At 44.0% G+C, this 19,357-nt stretch overlaps 1 protein-coding gene across 6 annotated transcripts in view; it reads right to left on the bottom strand.

Annotated features, from left to right (window-relative positions):
* Wwc1 (WW and C2 domain containing 1) overlaps nucleotides 1-19,357 on the bottom strand; it is a 146,441-nt gene that overhangs the window by 61,360 nt on the left and 65,724 nt on the right. For 4 of the 6 annotated variants that reach the window (XM_021732790.3, XM_040272080.2, XM_078052251.1 and 1 more), the window contains one exon: nucleotides 10,458-10,661. In XM_021732790.3, the coding sequence (XP_021588465.2) occupies nucleotides 10,458-10,661 (204 nt within the window). The remainder of the gene's footprint in view (nucleotides 1-10,457; nucleotides 10,662-19,357) is intronic. The other 2 variants (XM_040272079.2, XM_040272078.2) reach the window with 1 other exon arrangement.

Genomic DNA, 19,357 nt, shown 5'->3' with positions numbered 1-19,357 from the left:
TCAGAAAAAGAAATACATTTTAGCAAAGTTGGCTTTTTACCCTTCTAAACAAACTCAGAAAGGAAACACTAAAAGAGAATAACCTAAATGTCCAACAAAGGGGGATTTCCTAAAGAAATATGGCACATGGGTATTATTTGTTGAATAAAGATACAACTCATGCAATTTAAACTGTTGGTGTAGGGCTGGGGATCAGTAATTATAAAGCACTTGCCTAGTATGCACAAGGAGCTGGGTTCGATCCTCAGTACCTCAAAAAACAAAAAGGAAAAGAAAGAAAATGTGCAAAACACTACATAGAAGGGGAAATGTCTGAAACCTATTGTTTGTTACACGAAAATTAGTTTACAAAGAAATAGAAATAATTTAAACTCAGAAAACGTACATAGTTTACAAATATACACACATGTATCTTTAGAAAGAGCTGAAAGAAATATACCATACTGATTCTTCTAGAGTTGGATGATAAATGGTATTAATTTTCACCTTCTTATATTTCTCTTTCCTACATTTTCTAATATAAATATGTTTTAATCACAAAAAACACTAGAAATGATTCTTATTCCTTTCTAATATTAATGTACATATGAAAAGGAAAATAAATATTATGCATATCCTACCACCCTAATGTAATTATCCTTTTCCCAAGTTGCCTTCTGCTGTTTATCTACAGTTCTATCATATTGTAATTTTATTCCATTTTAAAAACACTATTTATCTTTAAAAGGGATTTTATGGCTTATAAAAATGAACACAACAGAGTAAAATACATAAAATAAAAGTCAGAAAATGAGACAAAGGCGGAGAATAAGGGCAAGGAAAGTCAGATTGTGAGTAAGTATGAGGTTAGGATTCGCTTCCTGACAAGAGGCACCACAAACCTGGCTCTGAGCTTCCTGACTGGTGCTGGGGAGAGGGAAACATGGCCAGATATGAGACTTATCGGGTCCCTACCTTACATTCAGCCCCGGTGTCCAGAACAGGATGGCTATTCTAGGTAGCTTTCTCCCCTGTGAGCCCTTACTTACACTGGATAATCAATTTTACTGTCTCCCCTTTTCACTTAGCAACATCTGAACACTGGCCATTCACCTGCAGGGAGATCAACTACTGAGACCTGGGGTTTCTGAGAATAGGGAAGCTTATTTGGAAATTGCTGGCAATTTTCAGTGTCTGGAAGCAAAAGTAACAGTCATGAGGAGGTTCTTCTGCTCTTTGGATTTAGTGGAAATACTCTAGTGGGCCTTTGGGTCATGCATGTGAAAAGTTAAAATGTAACATTGGGAAGTTTGGAAAAAGAGAAACCCTTCTCCATAATAACAAAAAATGCATCTGCCGCAGCCTTTCATTTCAAGACAATGGTGATGGTGGAGACTGGGATTTACCAGAAGAAACAGGTAGGAGTGGGGAGGGCCCTACAGCCTTGTCTTGAGCATGGCACAGGGACTCTAGATACAGAGGTGTTTTGTTTTTTAATATATATATATTTTTAGTTGTAGAAGGTATTTTGTTTATCTATCTTTATGTGGTGCTGAACCCAGTACCTCATACATGAGAAGCAAAGCACTGTACCACTGGGCCACAACCCCAGCCCCAGAGAGGTTTTATTTTTGATGGAAGTTTTCACTTTGTGCCTTCTAATTCTTCTCGTTGGACGTGGGAGTTTCAGAGAAGGACCTGGGAGGATACAGAGCTAGAGGTGCTGCCCTGAGCGTATTCCCCAAACGGGCACTTTTCAACTACAGTGTGAAAACTGTGGCTCAGGCTATTTGTTACCTGCCGATTGATAGTAAGACGTGGTGAAGAGCCTGTCGGAGGAGTGTCAAGTGGAAAGAACGTGGGGGATAGGTGCGGACAGGTCATGGGCAGGGCCTGTTCTATGAGCTCCGTCCTGCCAGCCCCTCCCTTGGTATTAGGCAGCGCTGATGTTGCCGGGTCTACGCTGGGGGAACTGGTAAGGAGACCGTGACAGCAGCCTGCAAGAGTCCATTCGGAATGGCAAGACCTGATCCAGACAGGCAGAAGCTGGCCACGGGGACCAGTCCTTCTGCGGCTGACCTATAGACTGAGTTAGCATCCCCCAGCCGTGTTCAGAAACTCTAGAAGGGAAATTAAAGAAGAACAGACCCCCTACCAATTGGCCTGCCAGGGGATTTGATTTTTATTTTGTAGAATATTACTGGGAAGTGTACAATTTGTACCCAATGCTGCTGAAACAGAATATATTTTAAGTACATTTTTGTGGAAATTAAAAAAAAATACATTCATAAAAGTAAATAAACTATATGTGTACAGCTTGAAGAATTTTGACAAGAAACACACATGATCAGATTCCCGGGTCTGATCAGCCTCCCGGGTCTGCCTTCTCTTCCCCACACTCCATAAAAAGAAGTTTATCTTCAAACAAGATCCTAAAGACAGCCAGCTTTTACTGTTTAGTTTTTATTAGTTATATGTGAACACAGTTTATTAATCTAACATAGTACAAGGTTTGCTATAATAGAGATGTTCAACAACTCTATTTCCCTAACACCCCCAAAGGGAATCATTTTCAATGGATTCAGATCCATCCTTCCTTCCTTCCTTCCTTCCTTCCTTCCTTCCTTCCTTCCTTCCTTCCTTCCTTCCTTCCTTCCTTCCTTCCTTCCTTCCTTCTCTCTTGCGCTCTTCTTCTGTAGTGCTAAGGGATTGAACCTAGGGCCTCATGCATACTAGACAAGTGTCCTACAACTGAGCTTCCTCCCCAGCCCTCGACCAATCCCTTGGGTATCTACCTCTATGTCTCTAACAGATAACATGCATAAATTGCTGCTTCTTGGTCTTTACAGTTAGGCATTATTTATTCATTTCTCCCTCTGAAGTTGGGGATTTGCTCGGCTCGCTTCCCAGCCCCTACACCATACACATGCCCCTCTTCTATCTTCCCATCCTCTTAATTGACACAGCGTATTTTGGGGAAGCAATCTTCAGCATTTGCATTATTTTCATTCAGCAAACATCTTGCTTGGGACGGAGCCACTTTTCCTTTCAAGCACATTTTTTTTTTTTATTGTCCCCTATCTCGAGTTAATAACAGTCATTTTCCTGTTTGCTTAGTTCCAACAAACTTACACTAATTTAACCTCTCATCCTGCCAGTTATCTAAACTCTCACTGGAGGCGCAGAACAGCGCGCACCCCGCCAGCTTCGGCTCCTGCATCAGTGTGCGCCCTGAGGTCCCCTCACCTTACTCTGGGCATCCTCCTCGCCTCCCCTATCTTCCCTGTATCCCAGGTCTCCCTCTTCTGGTTGACTCCTTATTTTGGAAGAATACCACTTCTGCTAGCTAGCTTCCTGAGAAAAGAAACATGAAGGAAATAAATTCTTTGAAATCTTGCTTATCTCAAAATATCTTTATTCTACCCTTCACTTAAAAGTTAGTTGTACTGGATATAGAATTCTAGGTCGAAACTGATTTTCCTTAATATTTTAAAGGCACTGCTCAATGTCTTTTGAGTTCCCAGCGTCGGATGTGAGATGCCTAGAGCTATTCTCAGTCCTGGTCATTATTTCATGATCTACCTTTTCTCTCCAGGAACCTTTGCGGCCTCACGATATTCCCAAGGTTTGAAGTTTCCTAATGATGTGTCCAGGTGTGCTTTCAACCATTGTGCTGGGAACCCAGTGAACCCTTTCAGTCTGAAAATCCTCCCCCTTCAGTTCTGGGGAAACATACTGAATTTTATTTCATGGATACTCCTTCCTCTGTTCTGTTTTCAGCTCTTCTTCCTGGACCCTTATTTTCCTCTTATTTCCAATCTCACTGTATTTTTTGTTCTACTTCTTACAAGGCTTCCTCAGTTTTATTATCCAGTCTTCCTGCGGACTTTTCATTTCTGTGATCCTATCGTAATTTCCAGAGCCTCGTGTTAGTCTCTGAAGGTTGGTGGTGTAGAATGGAGCGCCCTGTTCTCGTGTCAAGGCTGTGAGCTGCTCCTGAGGTTTTCTTCTCATGTAGACCCCTGCTTCCTCTGAGGTGGCCCCTTTTGCCATGTGGCCAGTCTCCATTTTTCCTGTTATGGAACGTCTGGAGTCCCTCGTGTTTGCCCATGCTTAGGAGAGAACGCTCGAGAGCCCGTCTGGAGAGGCTTTGGGCGCTATGAGCTGCACGGTACATGATCTGGTTGGCTGCTTTCCCTTAGGAGTTCTCCATGTCACCGTCGTTACATTGCTTCTCTTCACATCTCTTTTCTGGCCACAATTCCCATCCCATGGCCTGCCACCCTGAAGGGCACCAAGGGAAATAGGAGGGCTGAGGTCTCCAAACCCAGCATACCCATGTTCATGGACTCACCATCTTTAGTGTGGCACACCGTGACGTTGAACTTGCCTGGCATCCTCCAGTCTAGAAACTGCTCTCCTCTCTCCAAAAAACAAATCTGTGGTCTTTGGCCAGGTAGTGGCCTGCTATAACAATTTGGGGAGGGAATCTGATGGTGGGTCTCAGAAACAACTTTCACCAAATGTTGTTCAGAGATCCTCCTCGGCTTGGGCCTCTCCAGAGACAGCAGGCGCCAACATCCCAGGCTTTGGCAAGTGCCCTGCATGGACTATTGTAGTCAGTCTTCCTCACTACTCTTCTCTCTGTCTCCCCAGGAGGCTGCTGTCTGTTCATCTACTCCACAGCTTCCAAATCTTATTGCTGCTCTTTCTTCTGCAATTCTCTCTGTCCTTATTATGTTCCTTTTAAAACAAAATGTCTTACATGATAGTTTCTAAGTTCAGGAGTGAGTGGTTCAGAAGGGTTGCTCGACTGACATTTTTTGGTGGGGAGGGTACCGGGGATTGAATTCAAGGGCGCTCAGCCACTGAGCCAGACCCCAGCCCTATTTTGTATTTTATTTAGAGTCAGGGTCTCACCGAGTTGCTTAGCGCCTCAGTTTTTTTTGCTGAGGCTGGCTTTGAATTCGAGATCCTCCTGTCTCGGCCTCCTGAGTTGCTGGGATTACAGGCGTGTGTCACCGTGCCTGGCTCCAACTGACATTTTTAAGTAAAAAGCCTTAAGTTTATTTTTCCTACAGGAACCTAAAGCCTAGAGGATTGAAGAAGCGTGGTGAGATCAAGAACCCCACTTTCCTGAACCCTCACCTTTTTGAGGCTGGGAGGAACCGAGTGTAGGCCAAAAACTTTAGTGAAGTTAACTGGTAAAGTTGGACTAATTAAAGAGAATCTGGGTTTCTCTTACACCTGGGTATACATTCTAACTCTGACACTTTCTACCAATGTGACCTTGAGGGGGCCACTTGCCCTATCTGGGCCTCAGTTTCCTTGCACTTAGAATGGGAATAACATTCTCTTGAAGGATTGTGTGTTTGAGTGGTGAGGGAGAGGACTAGCCTGTGGCTCTCTAGGGTGTACAGTAGATGCACATTAAACAACAGCTCCCTCTTCCTTCCTTCCCCACAGAGTTAGACACTTCAACAGAGACTGCAAACAAAGTCTCCATGCAAGGGCAGGGCCCTGTCTGTGTCAGACCCAAGCAACTAGGGCCAGGTGGTAAAGTCCTCACAAGCCCCAGCAGGCCGTGGGAGTCAGAGGAGAAGCAGGTGACCTCACCGGTCTGTCACCCCAAGAGCTTGACTTGGAAGACAAACCTGGCTTGTAAAACCTGAAAAGGAGTCATGATGAGCTTTAGCCACACCTCAATTAACTGGGATACTCGGGCTGGGGGACTCCCCAGTACCGTCTGGTTTGAGTCTCAATTCAGTTGCCTGAAATGACCTCAGTCCTAGAAGATAGAAGATCCTCAACCCTGAAGATGGCGGTGGCCTTGAAGGGCTGGGGCAGCTCTTGGGGCTGTCTGAAAGTCAGACACAGTGCAGAAGAACTACTTCATCCCTAATTCCTACCATTGGCCAGATATCTGCAAGCTGAGGACCCATATCTGAAGTGCACGGAACACAAGTGCTTTAGATGTTGGACTTCAGAACATTGAACACACATAATGAGATGCCTCGAGGATGGGATGCAGGTCAAAAGAGAAGATTCGTTTATGTTTCACAGACACCTTATACAGGCAGCCTGAAAGTAGTTTTATTCAAGTTTTCTTTTCTTTTTTTGGCAGAGTACTGGGGATTGAACTCAGGGGCACTCGACCACTGAGCCATATTCCCAACCCTATTTTGTATTTTATTTAGAGACAGGGTCTCACTGAGTTGCTCATTGCCTCGCCATTGCTGAGGCTGGCTTTGAACGCATGATCCTCCTGCCTCAGCTTCCTGAGCTGCTAAGATTACAGGTGTGGGCCACCACGCTCTGCTTTATTCAATATTTTTAATAACTATGTGCAGGAAACAGTTTTATGGTGCAAAAGTTGCCATTTATGACATAATGTTGGCATTCAAAAAGTTACAGATTTAAAGCATTTTGGATTTTGGATAATTGGATTAAGGATACTTAGTCCTTGGGCTGGGGCTGGGGCTCAGTGGTAGAGAGCTTGCCTAGCATGTGTGAGGCACTGGGTTCTATTCTCAGCACTGCATATAAACAAATAAATAAAAATAAAGGTCCTCGACAACTATATATATTTTTTCTTTTCTTTTCTTTTTTTTTTTTAAGGATACTCAGCCTATATTCTTAATGCTCCCAGGAATCTGTTAAAATTTTTTGTCACTGCCAATGCCAATGAATTAATAATAATTGTTATTATTTACTGACAGCTTAAGAATGTGACACATACTATTCCAAGTATTTTATTAACTAATTTAAGCCCCATAATATCTCTATGAAGATGATACTATTATGAGATCAATTTTATACTTGAAGAAACCTGGGCACAGAAGTAGCATCATTAACGTGAGGCTATGCAAATTACTAATTTGCATATCCTCAGTTGGAACCCAGGTTTCTGCTTCCAACATCTACACTCTCAAACTGTGTTTCCTATTAATATTTTTGAGCCATTAGTTATTAGGAAACTGTTCTATATGTTTTCTCTAGGCCACTGCTTTTCACCTGGGGCCAACTTTCACTCCCAGAGCACATCTGGAGATGTCTGGAATCAATTTTGTTTGTCACAACTTGGGGGTGAAAGGTGCTACCAGCATCTAGTAGGTACAGATCAGGGATGCTGCAAACATTCTCCAACATGCAGGGTAGCCTCTGCAAAGATCTACCAAGCCCTAAATGTCAACCATGCTGCAGTTGAGAGACCTTAAGATGGACCTGCCAGAGGAAGGCACTCATAGTATTTCAACAACACAAGGAATCTGAGATTTTGAGAGTTCACATATGCTCCCTAAGAGGACATACTCGGTGCTGCTAGAGCAGACCCTGAGGCCCAGGCCTTCTGACCACAGAGTCCCCTGGCCATCACCTCCTGCCAAAGCGTTTGTCATGCGAATGCTTCATTCTTGCAGTATCTGTCTGTTTTCCCCCAGCTGAGTTTTAATTTTGGACACTTTATATCCACTTATCACTAAAGAAAAATATAATGACTATTGATACATCCTCCCCTAGACTCACCAGTTTTCAGTACATTTCTACATTTGTTCTACCTATCCCACCTCCCACCCCAATTCTTCCTCTCAGTCGGTCCCTGGTTTATAGCCTACAACAAATGGTCAACGTGTCATTGACATCCGCTGATGTGCTCAGTTGGCTTAGCTTTTTCCCTTTTTCGTTACTCTTACTTCTCCAGCCCTGATCTTTCTCAGAACAAGTTGCAGACAGGATGCACATGCACCTTCTGAAAACACACTCTCCACAGGCCTATAATGCCATTATTACACCTAAGAAAGTTCTGCAATGGTCAGAGAATGTCTTTTATGGCCATTTCTTCCCCAGTGTGTCGTCTTATTTAGGACGCCAGCATTTCATTTGGCTCGTAGGTTGCTTTAGGCTTTTCAAGATCTAGGCCAATTACCTGGCAGATTACTGCATGTTGTGTATCTGGCTGCATTCATGAAGCAGATGTAATATTTCTGTGAAGGATTTGGTGACGTTTTCACTACATCACATTGGAGGGCATATGAAGTCAATTGGCCTCGTTATTGTTGGTGCTAATTTCACCACCCAAATAAAGTGGTGGCTGCTAATTTCCAATGGAAAAGTGCATTTTACCCTCTGAAGTTAGAAAATAATTTGGGGGGGGGGGTAATACTTTAGGACCATGTAAACATCCTGCCCAATGGGAAGCCTTGTTTTATGTACATCTGCTCCTTTTCCAACAGTGGAACTTGAGGACGGGGTGGGGAGGAAACCTCTTTATCTCTTTAAACCTAAGTTTCACTAGAAGCAATAATATCTCCTTTCCAGGATGGTGGTAATGATAACACTAGGCGTTGAGTTCATGTGTGAAAGCCCTAGCCCCAAAGTGATGGTATTTGGAGGTGAGGCTCAGGAAGATAACTAGGTTTTGATGAGGTCATGAGGGTAGGGCTGCCATAATAGGATGGTGACCTTACAAGAAGAAACAGAGAGTGAGCTGTCACCTTCTCTTTCAGTCACGTGCAGGAATAGGGAGAAGACTGCCGTCAGCAAGCCCAGAGAGCCTGGACCAGCACCTGACCACACCAGCCCCTTTGTAGCAGATGTCCAGCCTCCAGAGCTGCAAGGAAAAAAATTTCTGTAGCGTAAGCCCCTGGTCCTTGGTCTGTGGTATTTTGTTATGGCAGCCCAGGCTAAGACAGATTCACGGCAGTCTCTAGAACATGACCTGACCCAGAAATGGCTAATGAATGCAATATAGTTCTTCTCTGTCATCTCTGAGATTCTAGAAGTTTTCCTGAGGGGCCAAGGAAAAGGGCAGGGCTGGGGCAGCGAGCAACACATCATGGTTTGACCCACCCTGCTAGCAGAATGAACTTTCCAGAGCAAGGGCTTCACAAAGGACCAGTGACCAGTGACCCAACCAAGCCAGAACCACCCTGACACCCTGGATTCAGGCTGGTCCCCAAGGCCACACTGAATGTGTTGGGGGAAATGACAAAATGAAACTTACTGCTGTGACTCACCATTAAGACCCTGGGAACAGCACTGATCCTAAACCTTAGTTTCCTTATCTGTTAAAGGAGGATGTGAATTAAGCTTGAATTAATGCTTGAACTGTGCTGGAGTTGTACAGAACTGTCATGAAGATGGAATAAAACAGTCCTTCTTCAAGGACAAGGAGGAGTTGCCTTGCAAATTGATCAGACTATAGTGGAGTGCTGCTGTGTAATGAGTGCTCATCAGCAAGCACAGAAATATTTGGTTATTTAAAAATAGTGTAAGAGACAAAAAGGTCATTGTGATCCTGGACAACTACCAATCTGGTAACTCCCAGCCCTGGGAAAGAAAGACAAAGGGGACACTGGCCTGCCTGCTCCCCTCCTGACGACGCTAGGGTAAATAGGGAAGGTAGGAGCCCTGCCCTTGTAAAGCCTCCATACAATGGGAACAGATGTGTTGGAAACCAACCACAAGAAAGATCCACAGAGCCACAACGAGGCCATGGTGAGGAAGGGGGCCCCCCTTTTTTTGTAAGTACTGAGGATGGAACCCATGGCTTTGATCATGCTAAGCAAGTACTCTACCACCAAACTACATCCCTAGCCCTTTTTATTTTACTTTGAGACAGAGTTTTTTCAGTTGCCCGGGCGGCTTTGAACTTGCAATCTTCATGCCTCAGCCTCCTGAGCAGCTGGGGTTACAGGCACGTTAGCCTGCCCATCAGGAAGGGGGCTTTTGACAGAGTTGTTAGAGCAAACCTCTCAGAGGCAAGGGTCTGAGGATGAGGCTTCAAGGACAAGGAGGAGTTGCCTTGTAAATCGATCAAGAGAAAAGCCTCCTAGGAAGGGAAAGTAAATGCAATGGCCTGGATGTGGAGCTTGCAGGACAGAGCAGGAGGCAGACTGAGGGCATAGGATGGGGGTGGGAGCAAAGTGGTGCATCTGCATCCGAGTGATGAACACAGGAGAGGAGGCCAGGTTGCAGCAGGGCCTGATCACATAGTGCTCTGTGGGCCTCTGTGGAGGCTGTTTGCTGGGTTTCCCATTGCAATAAATATACATAACGTATATTTTAATGATTTTTCCAAGGTTCTGTTCGTGGCATTAAGTACATGCCCATTGTTGGAAGATACTGCCATCCATCACTACTATCTCAAGAACTTTGTCATCTTCACAAACCAAAACTCCTCTCTCTGCTCCCCACCTCCCGTAGCCACTCACAGGTTTTAAACAAGGAGATGCACAATCCAGGTGGCATTCTAAGATGGACACAGAAAATGGAATACAATCCAATGTAAATGGTCAATGAATCGCAGCGAGCACAGGTTAGGAGCAGGAGGAGCAGTGGAAAGGAGGGTGGTTTAAATGAGGAGTGAGGATAGAGAAAGACGGGCAGATTTCAGTCGTACTGAGAAGCAATGCTGGCAGCATGCAGCATGACCATTCCTGGTAGGTACTGGCAGAGCAGGGACAGTGGGAGGTACTCACAGCTGACCTGGGAGCCCAGCTTGTGCTCCCAGACGGCATGCAGCTGCTGATACTCCTGCTGTGCAAGCTCCAGGCGCTGCTGCTTCACCTGGTAGATCTCCTTTTGTGCACTCAGAGCCTCCTGGGCCACCACCAGGTAATCCTTCAGCATGTGCTCCTGCTCCCGCCGCCATTGAACCCGGGGATCCTCAATCTGAGTGGTTTCTGGAACAGAACCCAGAGATCCTAAGTCAGCATCTGAGAAATAAAGGTTGGGTTAGTCGCCTGTGGAATCTTCACCACCAGAAAACAAAGGCAAAAGGCGTAGAAACTCACAATAAATATAAATGGGTTAAAATCTCTGAATGACAAAGCCTCCATTTGGATTAGTCATATAAATAGAAAATAAACCAACAGAGGCTTTGTCAATCTCCACACTAAACGTCAATCTCTGTCTGAGAACAGCCGGAAGGAAAAGCAAGCTGGAGTTCTAAGCAAGACACAGAGGCCCAAGGGCATCACAGACGGTCAAGGTCATCTGTTTCATCTGTTTCAGTGAAGAGGAAAGAAAAGGAATAACTATGTCAGAGAATACGGAGAAATAGAAACTCTATAGTTTGATAGAAATATAAATTACAACAGTCTTACTAGAGGGCTACCTGACCATGCAAATTAGGAGTCTTAAAAAAGTTAATAAACTTGACCAATCATTCGTTCTAGAATAATTTATCATAAAAATAATTTTTAAAATCCAAGCAAAGATGCATTTGTACAAAATCACGATAAGAAGCATCAAGTACATCCTTCGTGTTTACTTTCTACAAAGCATTGTTCTAGGAACTTCATATGTATTTACTTCTTCAATCCCTATACTAACTTTATAAAGTAGATTCTTTTCCTATCCCCATTATACAAAAGAGAAAAATATGGCACAGAGAGGCTAATTAACTTGCTCAAGGTTATACACGAAATAACTGCTTGAATAAAGATGTTCTACTTACATTGCACAGTATAATGCAGCCACTAATAATGCCTTTGAAGGAAAATTAACAAAATGCAAATGTGCTTATGAAATAAAAGCAAATGGAAATGAACCTGCAAACTAAATAAATAATTTTGTATTTATCAAAATAAAATAAATATATACATTCTCAAAATGATCAGGAGGAAAAAACAAAATCTTAACAACCAACTGGAAAGTAGGTTTTTTTTTTTTTAGGCTTTTAAGAACAGGTGTATAATGAACATGAACAATGAAAATCCAAAACATTAAAAGAAATTCTTTCAATGCAGCTGAGATGGGCATGAAGGCTCACACCTGCACTCAGGAGGCTAAGGCAGGAGGAGGATCACAAGTTTGAGGCCAGCCTTAGCAATCTATTGAGACCTTGCCTCAAAATAAAATTTTAAAAAGGGCTGGGGATGTAGGTTAGAGGTAGAGAGCTTGCCTCACCTGCACAATGCCCTGGGTTCTATGCCCAGTACTGCAAAAAAAAAAAAAAAAAAAAGACAAAACCCAGCTGCCTAGCAGACAAGAAGCAGGCAAAGGAATATCAAAGAATCCTCAGTTATCTCCTGGTTGTCAGTGAAGAGACCGTACAATCATGCCACCTGGGAAACCAGCCTGTAGGCAGGCTTTTGCTTAGCCCAGAGTATTACTAATTTTGAACTGATGATGAATAAGTAAAAATAAGGAGATACATTCATTAAAATCTTCATTTGAAACTTTTCTGGGTCATTCGGAAGATCTGTCCATCTTGGGATCACAATTGGCCACTGGCCCCAGCATTCCGTTCTTCTAGACCAGGTCTGCTGTATTCATTTATGTCACGTGCCTTTGAGGACATATGAGTCTGTGCCTCCTATTCTAGGCCCTCCAGTTCCCTTCCTCTGAGGATCCATGAGCCTCTCCAGTGAAGGAGGGAAGGATCAAAGAAACAGACAGCCAGGGTCTCATTCCTGCCACAATGGCTGTGTTCCCAGGGGCAGGTGGCTTAACTTTTCTGAATCTGCTTCTGCACCTGTTAAGAGAAGAATAATGGGCTCTCATCACTGTTCCCAAGAAAACTGTGAAGCACCTTGTCCAGGTTCAGCAAGCAAACCATGGTGAAAGGAAAGCTAAACTCCTGCCTCGGGCCAGCCTTCCGGGTGTCTGTGACTGACTATTCTGCAAGCTCTTCCTCCTCCCTCTGAGAAGGAAAATAGGTGTGAAGATTGCAGACAGGGACTGGAGAATTGCTTCTCATGAGAACAGCTTTACATCCCTTCAACCAGACAAGAGGGAGGAGCCAGCCAGAGAGGGAGGAGGAGCGGGGAGGAAGAAGAAGAAGAAAAAGAAGGAGAAAGAAGAAGAAAAAGGAGGAGAACGAGAAGAAAAATGAAGAAAGAAAAAAGATGAAGAGGATTAAAAGGAAGAGGAGAAGAGAAACAGGAGGAGGAGGGGCATGTGCAGTGGTGGGAGGCAGGGTGGCTGGGTAGGGGACTGTGGCTTTCCTGCAGGGACTAACCCACTGGCACAGGCCACAGAAAAGAAGCTTGGTGTGTCTTGGCCAGGCTCAAGATGTGTTTTAAGTCTGTCAATTACTCTTCCCGGTACTGGGGATGGGACCCAGGGCCGTGTGGCTCTGGGTAACTGCTCTACCACAGTGCTACGCCTGGCTCTGAGAATTAAATTTTCACCTTCAGAGCTAGGGGTTTGCTCGGGGGGTAGAGTGCTTGTTTCATCTGTACAAGGCCCTGGATTCAATAGGCTGTGTTACAAAAAGAAATACGTGCATAGTTCTCATTGAAAAAAAAAATGATTAAAAAGATACGAAAAAGAAAAATTCTACAATTACAAAGTTACAAAGTAAAGAAGTGAGAGTTTCCATCACTACAACACTAACAGAGGGTGCCCCCTCATTACTAAAAATCCTTGTTTATGATATGCAAAGTTATCTGTACACAAATAAGTAAATAATATAAAGTTATATTTACTGCAACATGGCCCATGTCAGATATAATGATCATCAACTTGCTTTCACCTCCAGGAGATGTATCATGTTCTTTATAGGTGTATGATCTTTTAAAGATCTGCATAGTACTCCACGGTATAGTATGAGGTTTTATTGAACCAGACCTCTATTGGGAAACATCTGGATTCTTTTCAGTTCTTTTACAATTAATAGTATAGTGATGAGTCTTAAAAGCATACTTCTATGAATCTGTGCTGATTCTGAAGGGAAGATTTCTTAAAAGAGGAAGACTATGCATCTTTTAAATTTGAATAGATACTACCAAACTACCTTCTAAAAGGTTCTGCTAATTTCTATACTCAAAAATCCACCTATGAAAGCCCTTTTCCTCAATTCTCAAAAAATCGCTGAGCCTCCTCTAGTGATTTGGGGTCTTCACTGCACATTGGAATCAGCTAATGAGTTTCCAGAAACAAAATCAGGCCCAAACCCTGCCCCAGAACTCTTCAATCAGAATAGGGCACGGGGACCTTCCACAGGGCTAAAGTGTAGCTCAGAGGTAGAGCACTTGCCTAGCATGCACAAGTTTCTTTACCCAGAGAATTGTTAAACTCTGCAGCCCAGGCCCCACACCTGGACCGACCACAGGGCCACCTCTGGAGGGTGAACAAGGTGATGGTGGTTTTGAAGTTCCCCAGATAATTCCCATGTGGCCAAAGGTAAGAACCAGTGTGCAAGAGATGACAACACCAAGGGACCCACAGTCACTGAGGCTGGCAGGGGGAAGCTGAGCTCTGGGCAAGGCTACCTGCTAGAAGCTGGATGGAATGTGGGTCCCCAGACAGGGGCCCTCCATCACAGCTGGTGGGTCCTCCTTGGGATGCTCTGGTTAGAGTCTGGGAGTCCACATTTCTTTTGGCCTCAGACCTAAACTCTGTTCCTTAGAATACAAAGGTATGTGGGGCCCTTAACTGATGGCCTGGCCAAGTCAGCTGGCTTTCCTACCATTTGTGGTAGCCCCTCCTCTCCCCTGTAGTGTAAACCAAAACAGACGCTTGGGTGCACAAACAGACAAACACAACACACACTCATACCAGAACACTGGTCTTCAACCTGGCTACACAGTGGAACTACCCTGAGATGTCCATAAAATTGGTGTGCAGTAGGAAGTAGGAATCGATGTGTGGTTTAAATAAACTCCAACCAAGGCACAGTTTACACGCGATGAAGTGGTTTAAAGTGTGCAGTTTGACAAATGCATACATCCTAAACCACCACTTCAATCACTTTTAGATTTCCTTTAGCCCAAGATACCCCTGTGGTCTTTCCTAGTCAATCTTCTCCATCCCCCGCCCCCACCATCCCCCTTCCAGTTTTAGACCTTGACAATAGACAAACTCGTTCAGCAGATGTTCTGGGTCTTGCTTCTTTGGACCAGCGTCAGGATTTTGAGATTCATTTCTGTCATGGCTTCAGCTGTCCCTTTCTTGCTGTGGCTGAACACTATTATTTTGTATAAATATGACACAATTCACTTTTCAATAAACCTTTATGTTGTTTCCTACTGTGGAGGATTATGATAACACTGGCATGAACACACATGCATGAGTCCTTTCGAGGGCATGTATTCATTTCTTCAGGACAAAAACACCCAGAGTTGGAGCCTCTGGTTTATGGGTTAATATATGTTGAATTTTACAAGACACAGCAAACTTTTTTCCCGTCTGTGTTCTCCACAGCACAGCATCAGAGTCCTCGTTCCTCTACATGCTTGCTAACGATTACAACTGTCAATTTTTAAGTCATTCAATGAGTATATGGTGGTACCTCATGGTAGCTTTAATTTGTATTTCCCTGAAACCAACAATGTAAAGCACAATTTTATGTGCCGATTGGTTATGTGCATTTTTTCATTAAGAAATGCAAGAATATCTTTTGCCTTTTTTTTTTTTTAATTGGCTTGCTGGGCTTGGTATCAGGTTATTGGAATTCTGTATAACAGAGGGATATATTGTAACATTTTCTCCTTATCTGTGGCTTCTCTTTTCAGTTTTTCTCTTGAAAAACAGAGGTTTTTAAGTTGATGAAACTCAATTTACTAATTGTTCTTTTTGGGTAAGTGCTTTTTGTAACTTGTCCCCAGTAAAAAACAAAAACAAAAAAACCTTTGCCTACCATAAACTCTTGCAAATTTTCTCCTGTGTTTACTTCTCCATGTGTTAGTGTTTACATAGCCCATTTTGATTTACTTTCCTATATGGCATGAGGCAGCAATAAAGTGCAGGTGTATTTTTTTTATTGTTTCCATGTGGATACCAGGTATACCAGCAACTGCTGAAAAGACCATCCTTGAAGAGCACTGACTTTTAAAAAGCTGCCTCAATGGTCATGTCACATGCTGTTAGTGCTGAGCTGGTCACTGTTAAGGGGTCCCTCCCTTAGCCTAGCCCTTCTGCCACCACTGTTCTTCCTCAAGTCTATCTCACCAAAAGACGTGACCTGGAGAGATTTTTAGAGATCATCCTAGGCAACTATTCTTCATTTGCTTTTATAAAATTTAAAATTTTGGGGGAGTACTGGGGATTGAACTCAGGGGCACTCAACCAAAGAGCCACATCCCCAGCTCTATTTTGTATTTTATTTAGAGACAGGGTCTTAGTTGCCTAGCACCTCGCTGTTGCTGAGGCTGGCTTTTAACTCTTGATCCTCTTGCTTTAGCCTCGCGAGTTGCTGGAATTACAGGCATGTGCCACTGCGCCCAGCCCCATTTGCTTTTATTGAAGTTATACAACAGCGTATAATTCAGCAAACTAAAAACTTTCTTTCCTAAACCATTATGTTCCCATCCCTTTCTCCCTCATATCCCTCTGCCTGGGAGATAGCCACTTCCAACAGGAGCTGGGCTGGCTCGGTGAAGTTGTGGTGGAGAAGCACTCCTCTCCATCCCTGCCCAAGCGCCACACCTCTGCATGTGCTGCTGGCACGTGGGAGTACCACACTCCTGAGCTGTGTGCCCACCGGCCTCCTACACACGCACTGCAAACACACCCACAAGGCAACAGCACTGTATTTTCCAAAAGCTATAACAATAACAACAAAAGCAACTGTCTTAAAACAGCCGAACATCTGGAAAACATTCAACACTGGCACCACACAGGCCAAACCTATGATCAACTAATCAAAAAAAAAAAAAAAATCAAAAGAAATGAAGACAGCCCCATTCTGAGGAAGGCGGGAGGAAACCAGCACACTTACAACTTGTGGTACAGTGGACTGATGCAAGCTTTTGCGAAGATTCATTAATCGAGGGAGATGTCCCAAAGTCCACAAAGTGTTATAACCTTTGACTTCTTAATTCTTTTCAGTCATCCCTTGGTTTACATAGGGCATTGATTCCAGGATTTCCAAGGATTCAAAAATATATGGGTGCTCAAGTCCTTATATGAAATGGGGTGAGCATGGTGGCACATGCCTACAGTATTCCCAGTGGCTTGGGAGCCTAAAGCAGGGGAATTGCAAGTTCAATGCCAGCCTCAGCAACTTTGCAAGATCCTTTTCAACTATCTCTAAATAAAAGACTTTTAAAGAAAGAGGTCAGGTAGCCATTCAGAGTAGAGAGCGAAGCTGCAAGGTGTGATTGATCACACTTAGTTCATTCAGGAGTCAGTGAGCCAGGCAGTGTCCACACAGTGAGTGAGGACCAGGGGCGAGGACATCGGCAGAGGGCCGCCAGATGGTTTTTCCCCTTTTACTTGTTAAAAATAGGGAATCTTTATACTTGTTTTTCTCTCTGTAATTTTTCTAATGATGTGTTTTCTGAGTACTGTATCCACAGGTTCTGCATTTGTGGGTTCAACCAGCCTTGGATTGAAACTATTTGAAAAAACATTGCTTTTGTATTGAACATTTACATTCTTTTTTCCTTGTCACTGTTCCCCAAACAACACAGTGTGACAGTTTCTTACATGGCATTTACATTTGCTAGGTGTTATAGTCTAGAAGTGACGTAAAGCATACAGATTCATGTACATATGTTGCATATAAATACTACCTGACCTCTTTCTAGCTCAGATCGCCTGGTCTCAACAAGCTCTTCTTTCCTGAAGATCATATTTATTACGGTCATTGGCCACCGTCATCACCATCCCTCCCAGACCACCCCAGTCACACACTTGACCCCACATTCTTTCCCCATGGTACAAAAGGTTTTCTAACATACTACATCATCTGTTCATTCAGTTTATTTTCTGTCTCTTTTGCCAAAAATGAAACCTCTATAAGAGAAAAGATCTTTGTCACTTTACACTCCTGTGTATTCCCAGCTCCCAGAAAACGTGCTCAATCAATATTTGCTAAATGAATGAAAGTTAGATGGTAAATTTATGAGTAAACTGTTGTTTGATTATGCTGATCTATAACTCTGTGTGTGTGTGTATGTGTGTGTGTGTGTGTGTGTTATTAGGAATTGAACCCAGGGATGCTTACCTACTGAGCTACATCCCAAGCCCTTTCTTGTATTTTATTTATAGAGACAGGTCTTAAGGCCTTGCTGAAGCTGGTTTTGAACTCACAATCCTCCTGCTTCAGCCTCCCGAGCCGCTGAGATTACAGGTATGCCCACTGCACCTGGCCTGATCTATAACTCTGGAGAGGGGTTTCAGTCCACAAACAACACATACACAAAAGACTGGTCTGAGTCCACCGTTCCAGATGTTCGGGTCTCAAAGCTCACATTCAAGCTAAATTCATATCAATGGCTCCATTGGCAGAAGTGGTTTCCTCTATCCTGTGACATCACCTGCATACCAAAAGAGAGCTCACAGCCTGACAGCTAGTAAATCTACCACGCAGAATTATTCCAGTTGTGGTGCCTTTAATCACCCCTCCCTGCATACACCCTGTGTCTGCCCTCAGCCCCTCAAGGATACATTCACCATGGCCTGCTACTCCTTGCTTCCTTCCATCTCTCCAGCAACTCCCAGAAGCACCTTAAAATCCCACTCCTGCCATGAAATTTTAATGAGGGGGATGCTCTCAGCAATTAGAAGCAGGAAAGGGCTGATTAGGGCTCCGTACAGCGGTACAGCAGCGTTTAACCCGACAGCCCAAGCAGCCCGCCGAGCGCTAACCTCATTCCCCACACACACTCAATTAGGCATATTTACTTCTCATTATCCAGGACACAATCCTGAGTGCTAATAAAGACCTTTGCTACCCCCAACAATGCAATTAATGCCATTAGCTGTCTCTCAGAAACTCTTGTACACTTTGGTACCCACCACAGTCTGCTCATTCATCCACCTCGTGCATTCATGCACACATGCCCTCTTCTATTTAATAAAAGTCAAGGCCACACCTACTATGCGTCTCACCAGGCAAAGGATTGGGGCTCAGGAAATGAATGGGACAATCACCATACTAGGAGAACTTGCAATGACAGGTAAATGAAACTCAGAAGCACGACCCCACTCTCCAGCCCCAGCAAAGCTCCAGTTCAGCCACCGTTTTGCTCTGAGTTTTGAGCAGCCGATTACCACCTCTAGGTCCTATTTATAAGATGAGGACAGTCATGGTAACATCCCCTGGGGTAACTGGGGGATTAAAGGAGGTAATAATGGCTGTGGAGCGCCTACCATTGTGCATGGCACAGAGCATGCGCTCCATAAGCAGGTGCCCTAAGGAGCTGGTGCCCTACTCTTCAGACTTTGCCAGGCACATCCCACCCACTGCCTTGCTGTCTCCTCTTGTTTAAAAGAGGAGGGAATCCAAAAGAGACTCCTATCATTCCGATAACCAAGAGCAAATCAGGAAAACCCTTTTCCTCCGAACACAGGGACAAATGGGTCAGTAAACTTCTAAGGACAGGGATGCTCTTGGCTAAGGGCCTGCACGGTGGATGAAACCCAGACACACGTAGGCTCTCTGGCTGGAGAACTGTTCTCCAGGTTCTACCACCTGTCAGACATG

Source organism: Ictidomys tridecemlineatus, chromosome 1 (genome assembly GCF_052094955.1).
Source record: "Ictidomys tridecemlineatus isolate mIctTri1 chromosome 1, mIctTri1.hap1, whole genome shotgun sequence".
NCBI lineage: Eukaryota > Metazoa > Chordata > Mammalia > Rodentia > Sciuridae > Ictidomys > Ictidomys tridecemlineatus.
The sequence above is the reverse complement of the archived record's forward strand: the minus strand, read 5'-3'. Positions and strand labels throughout refer to the sequence as shown.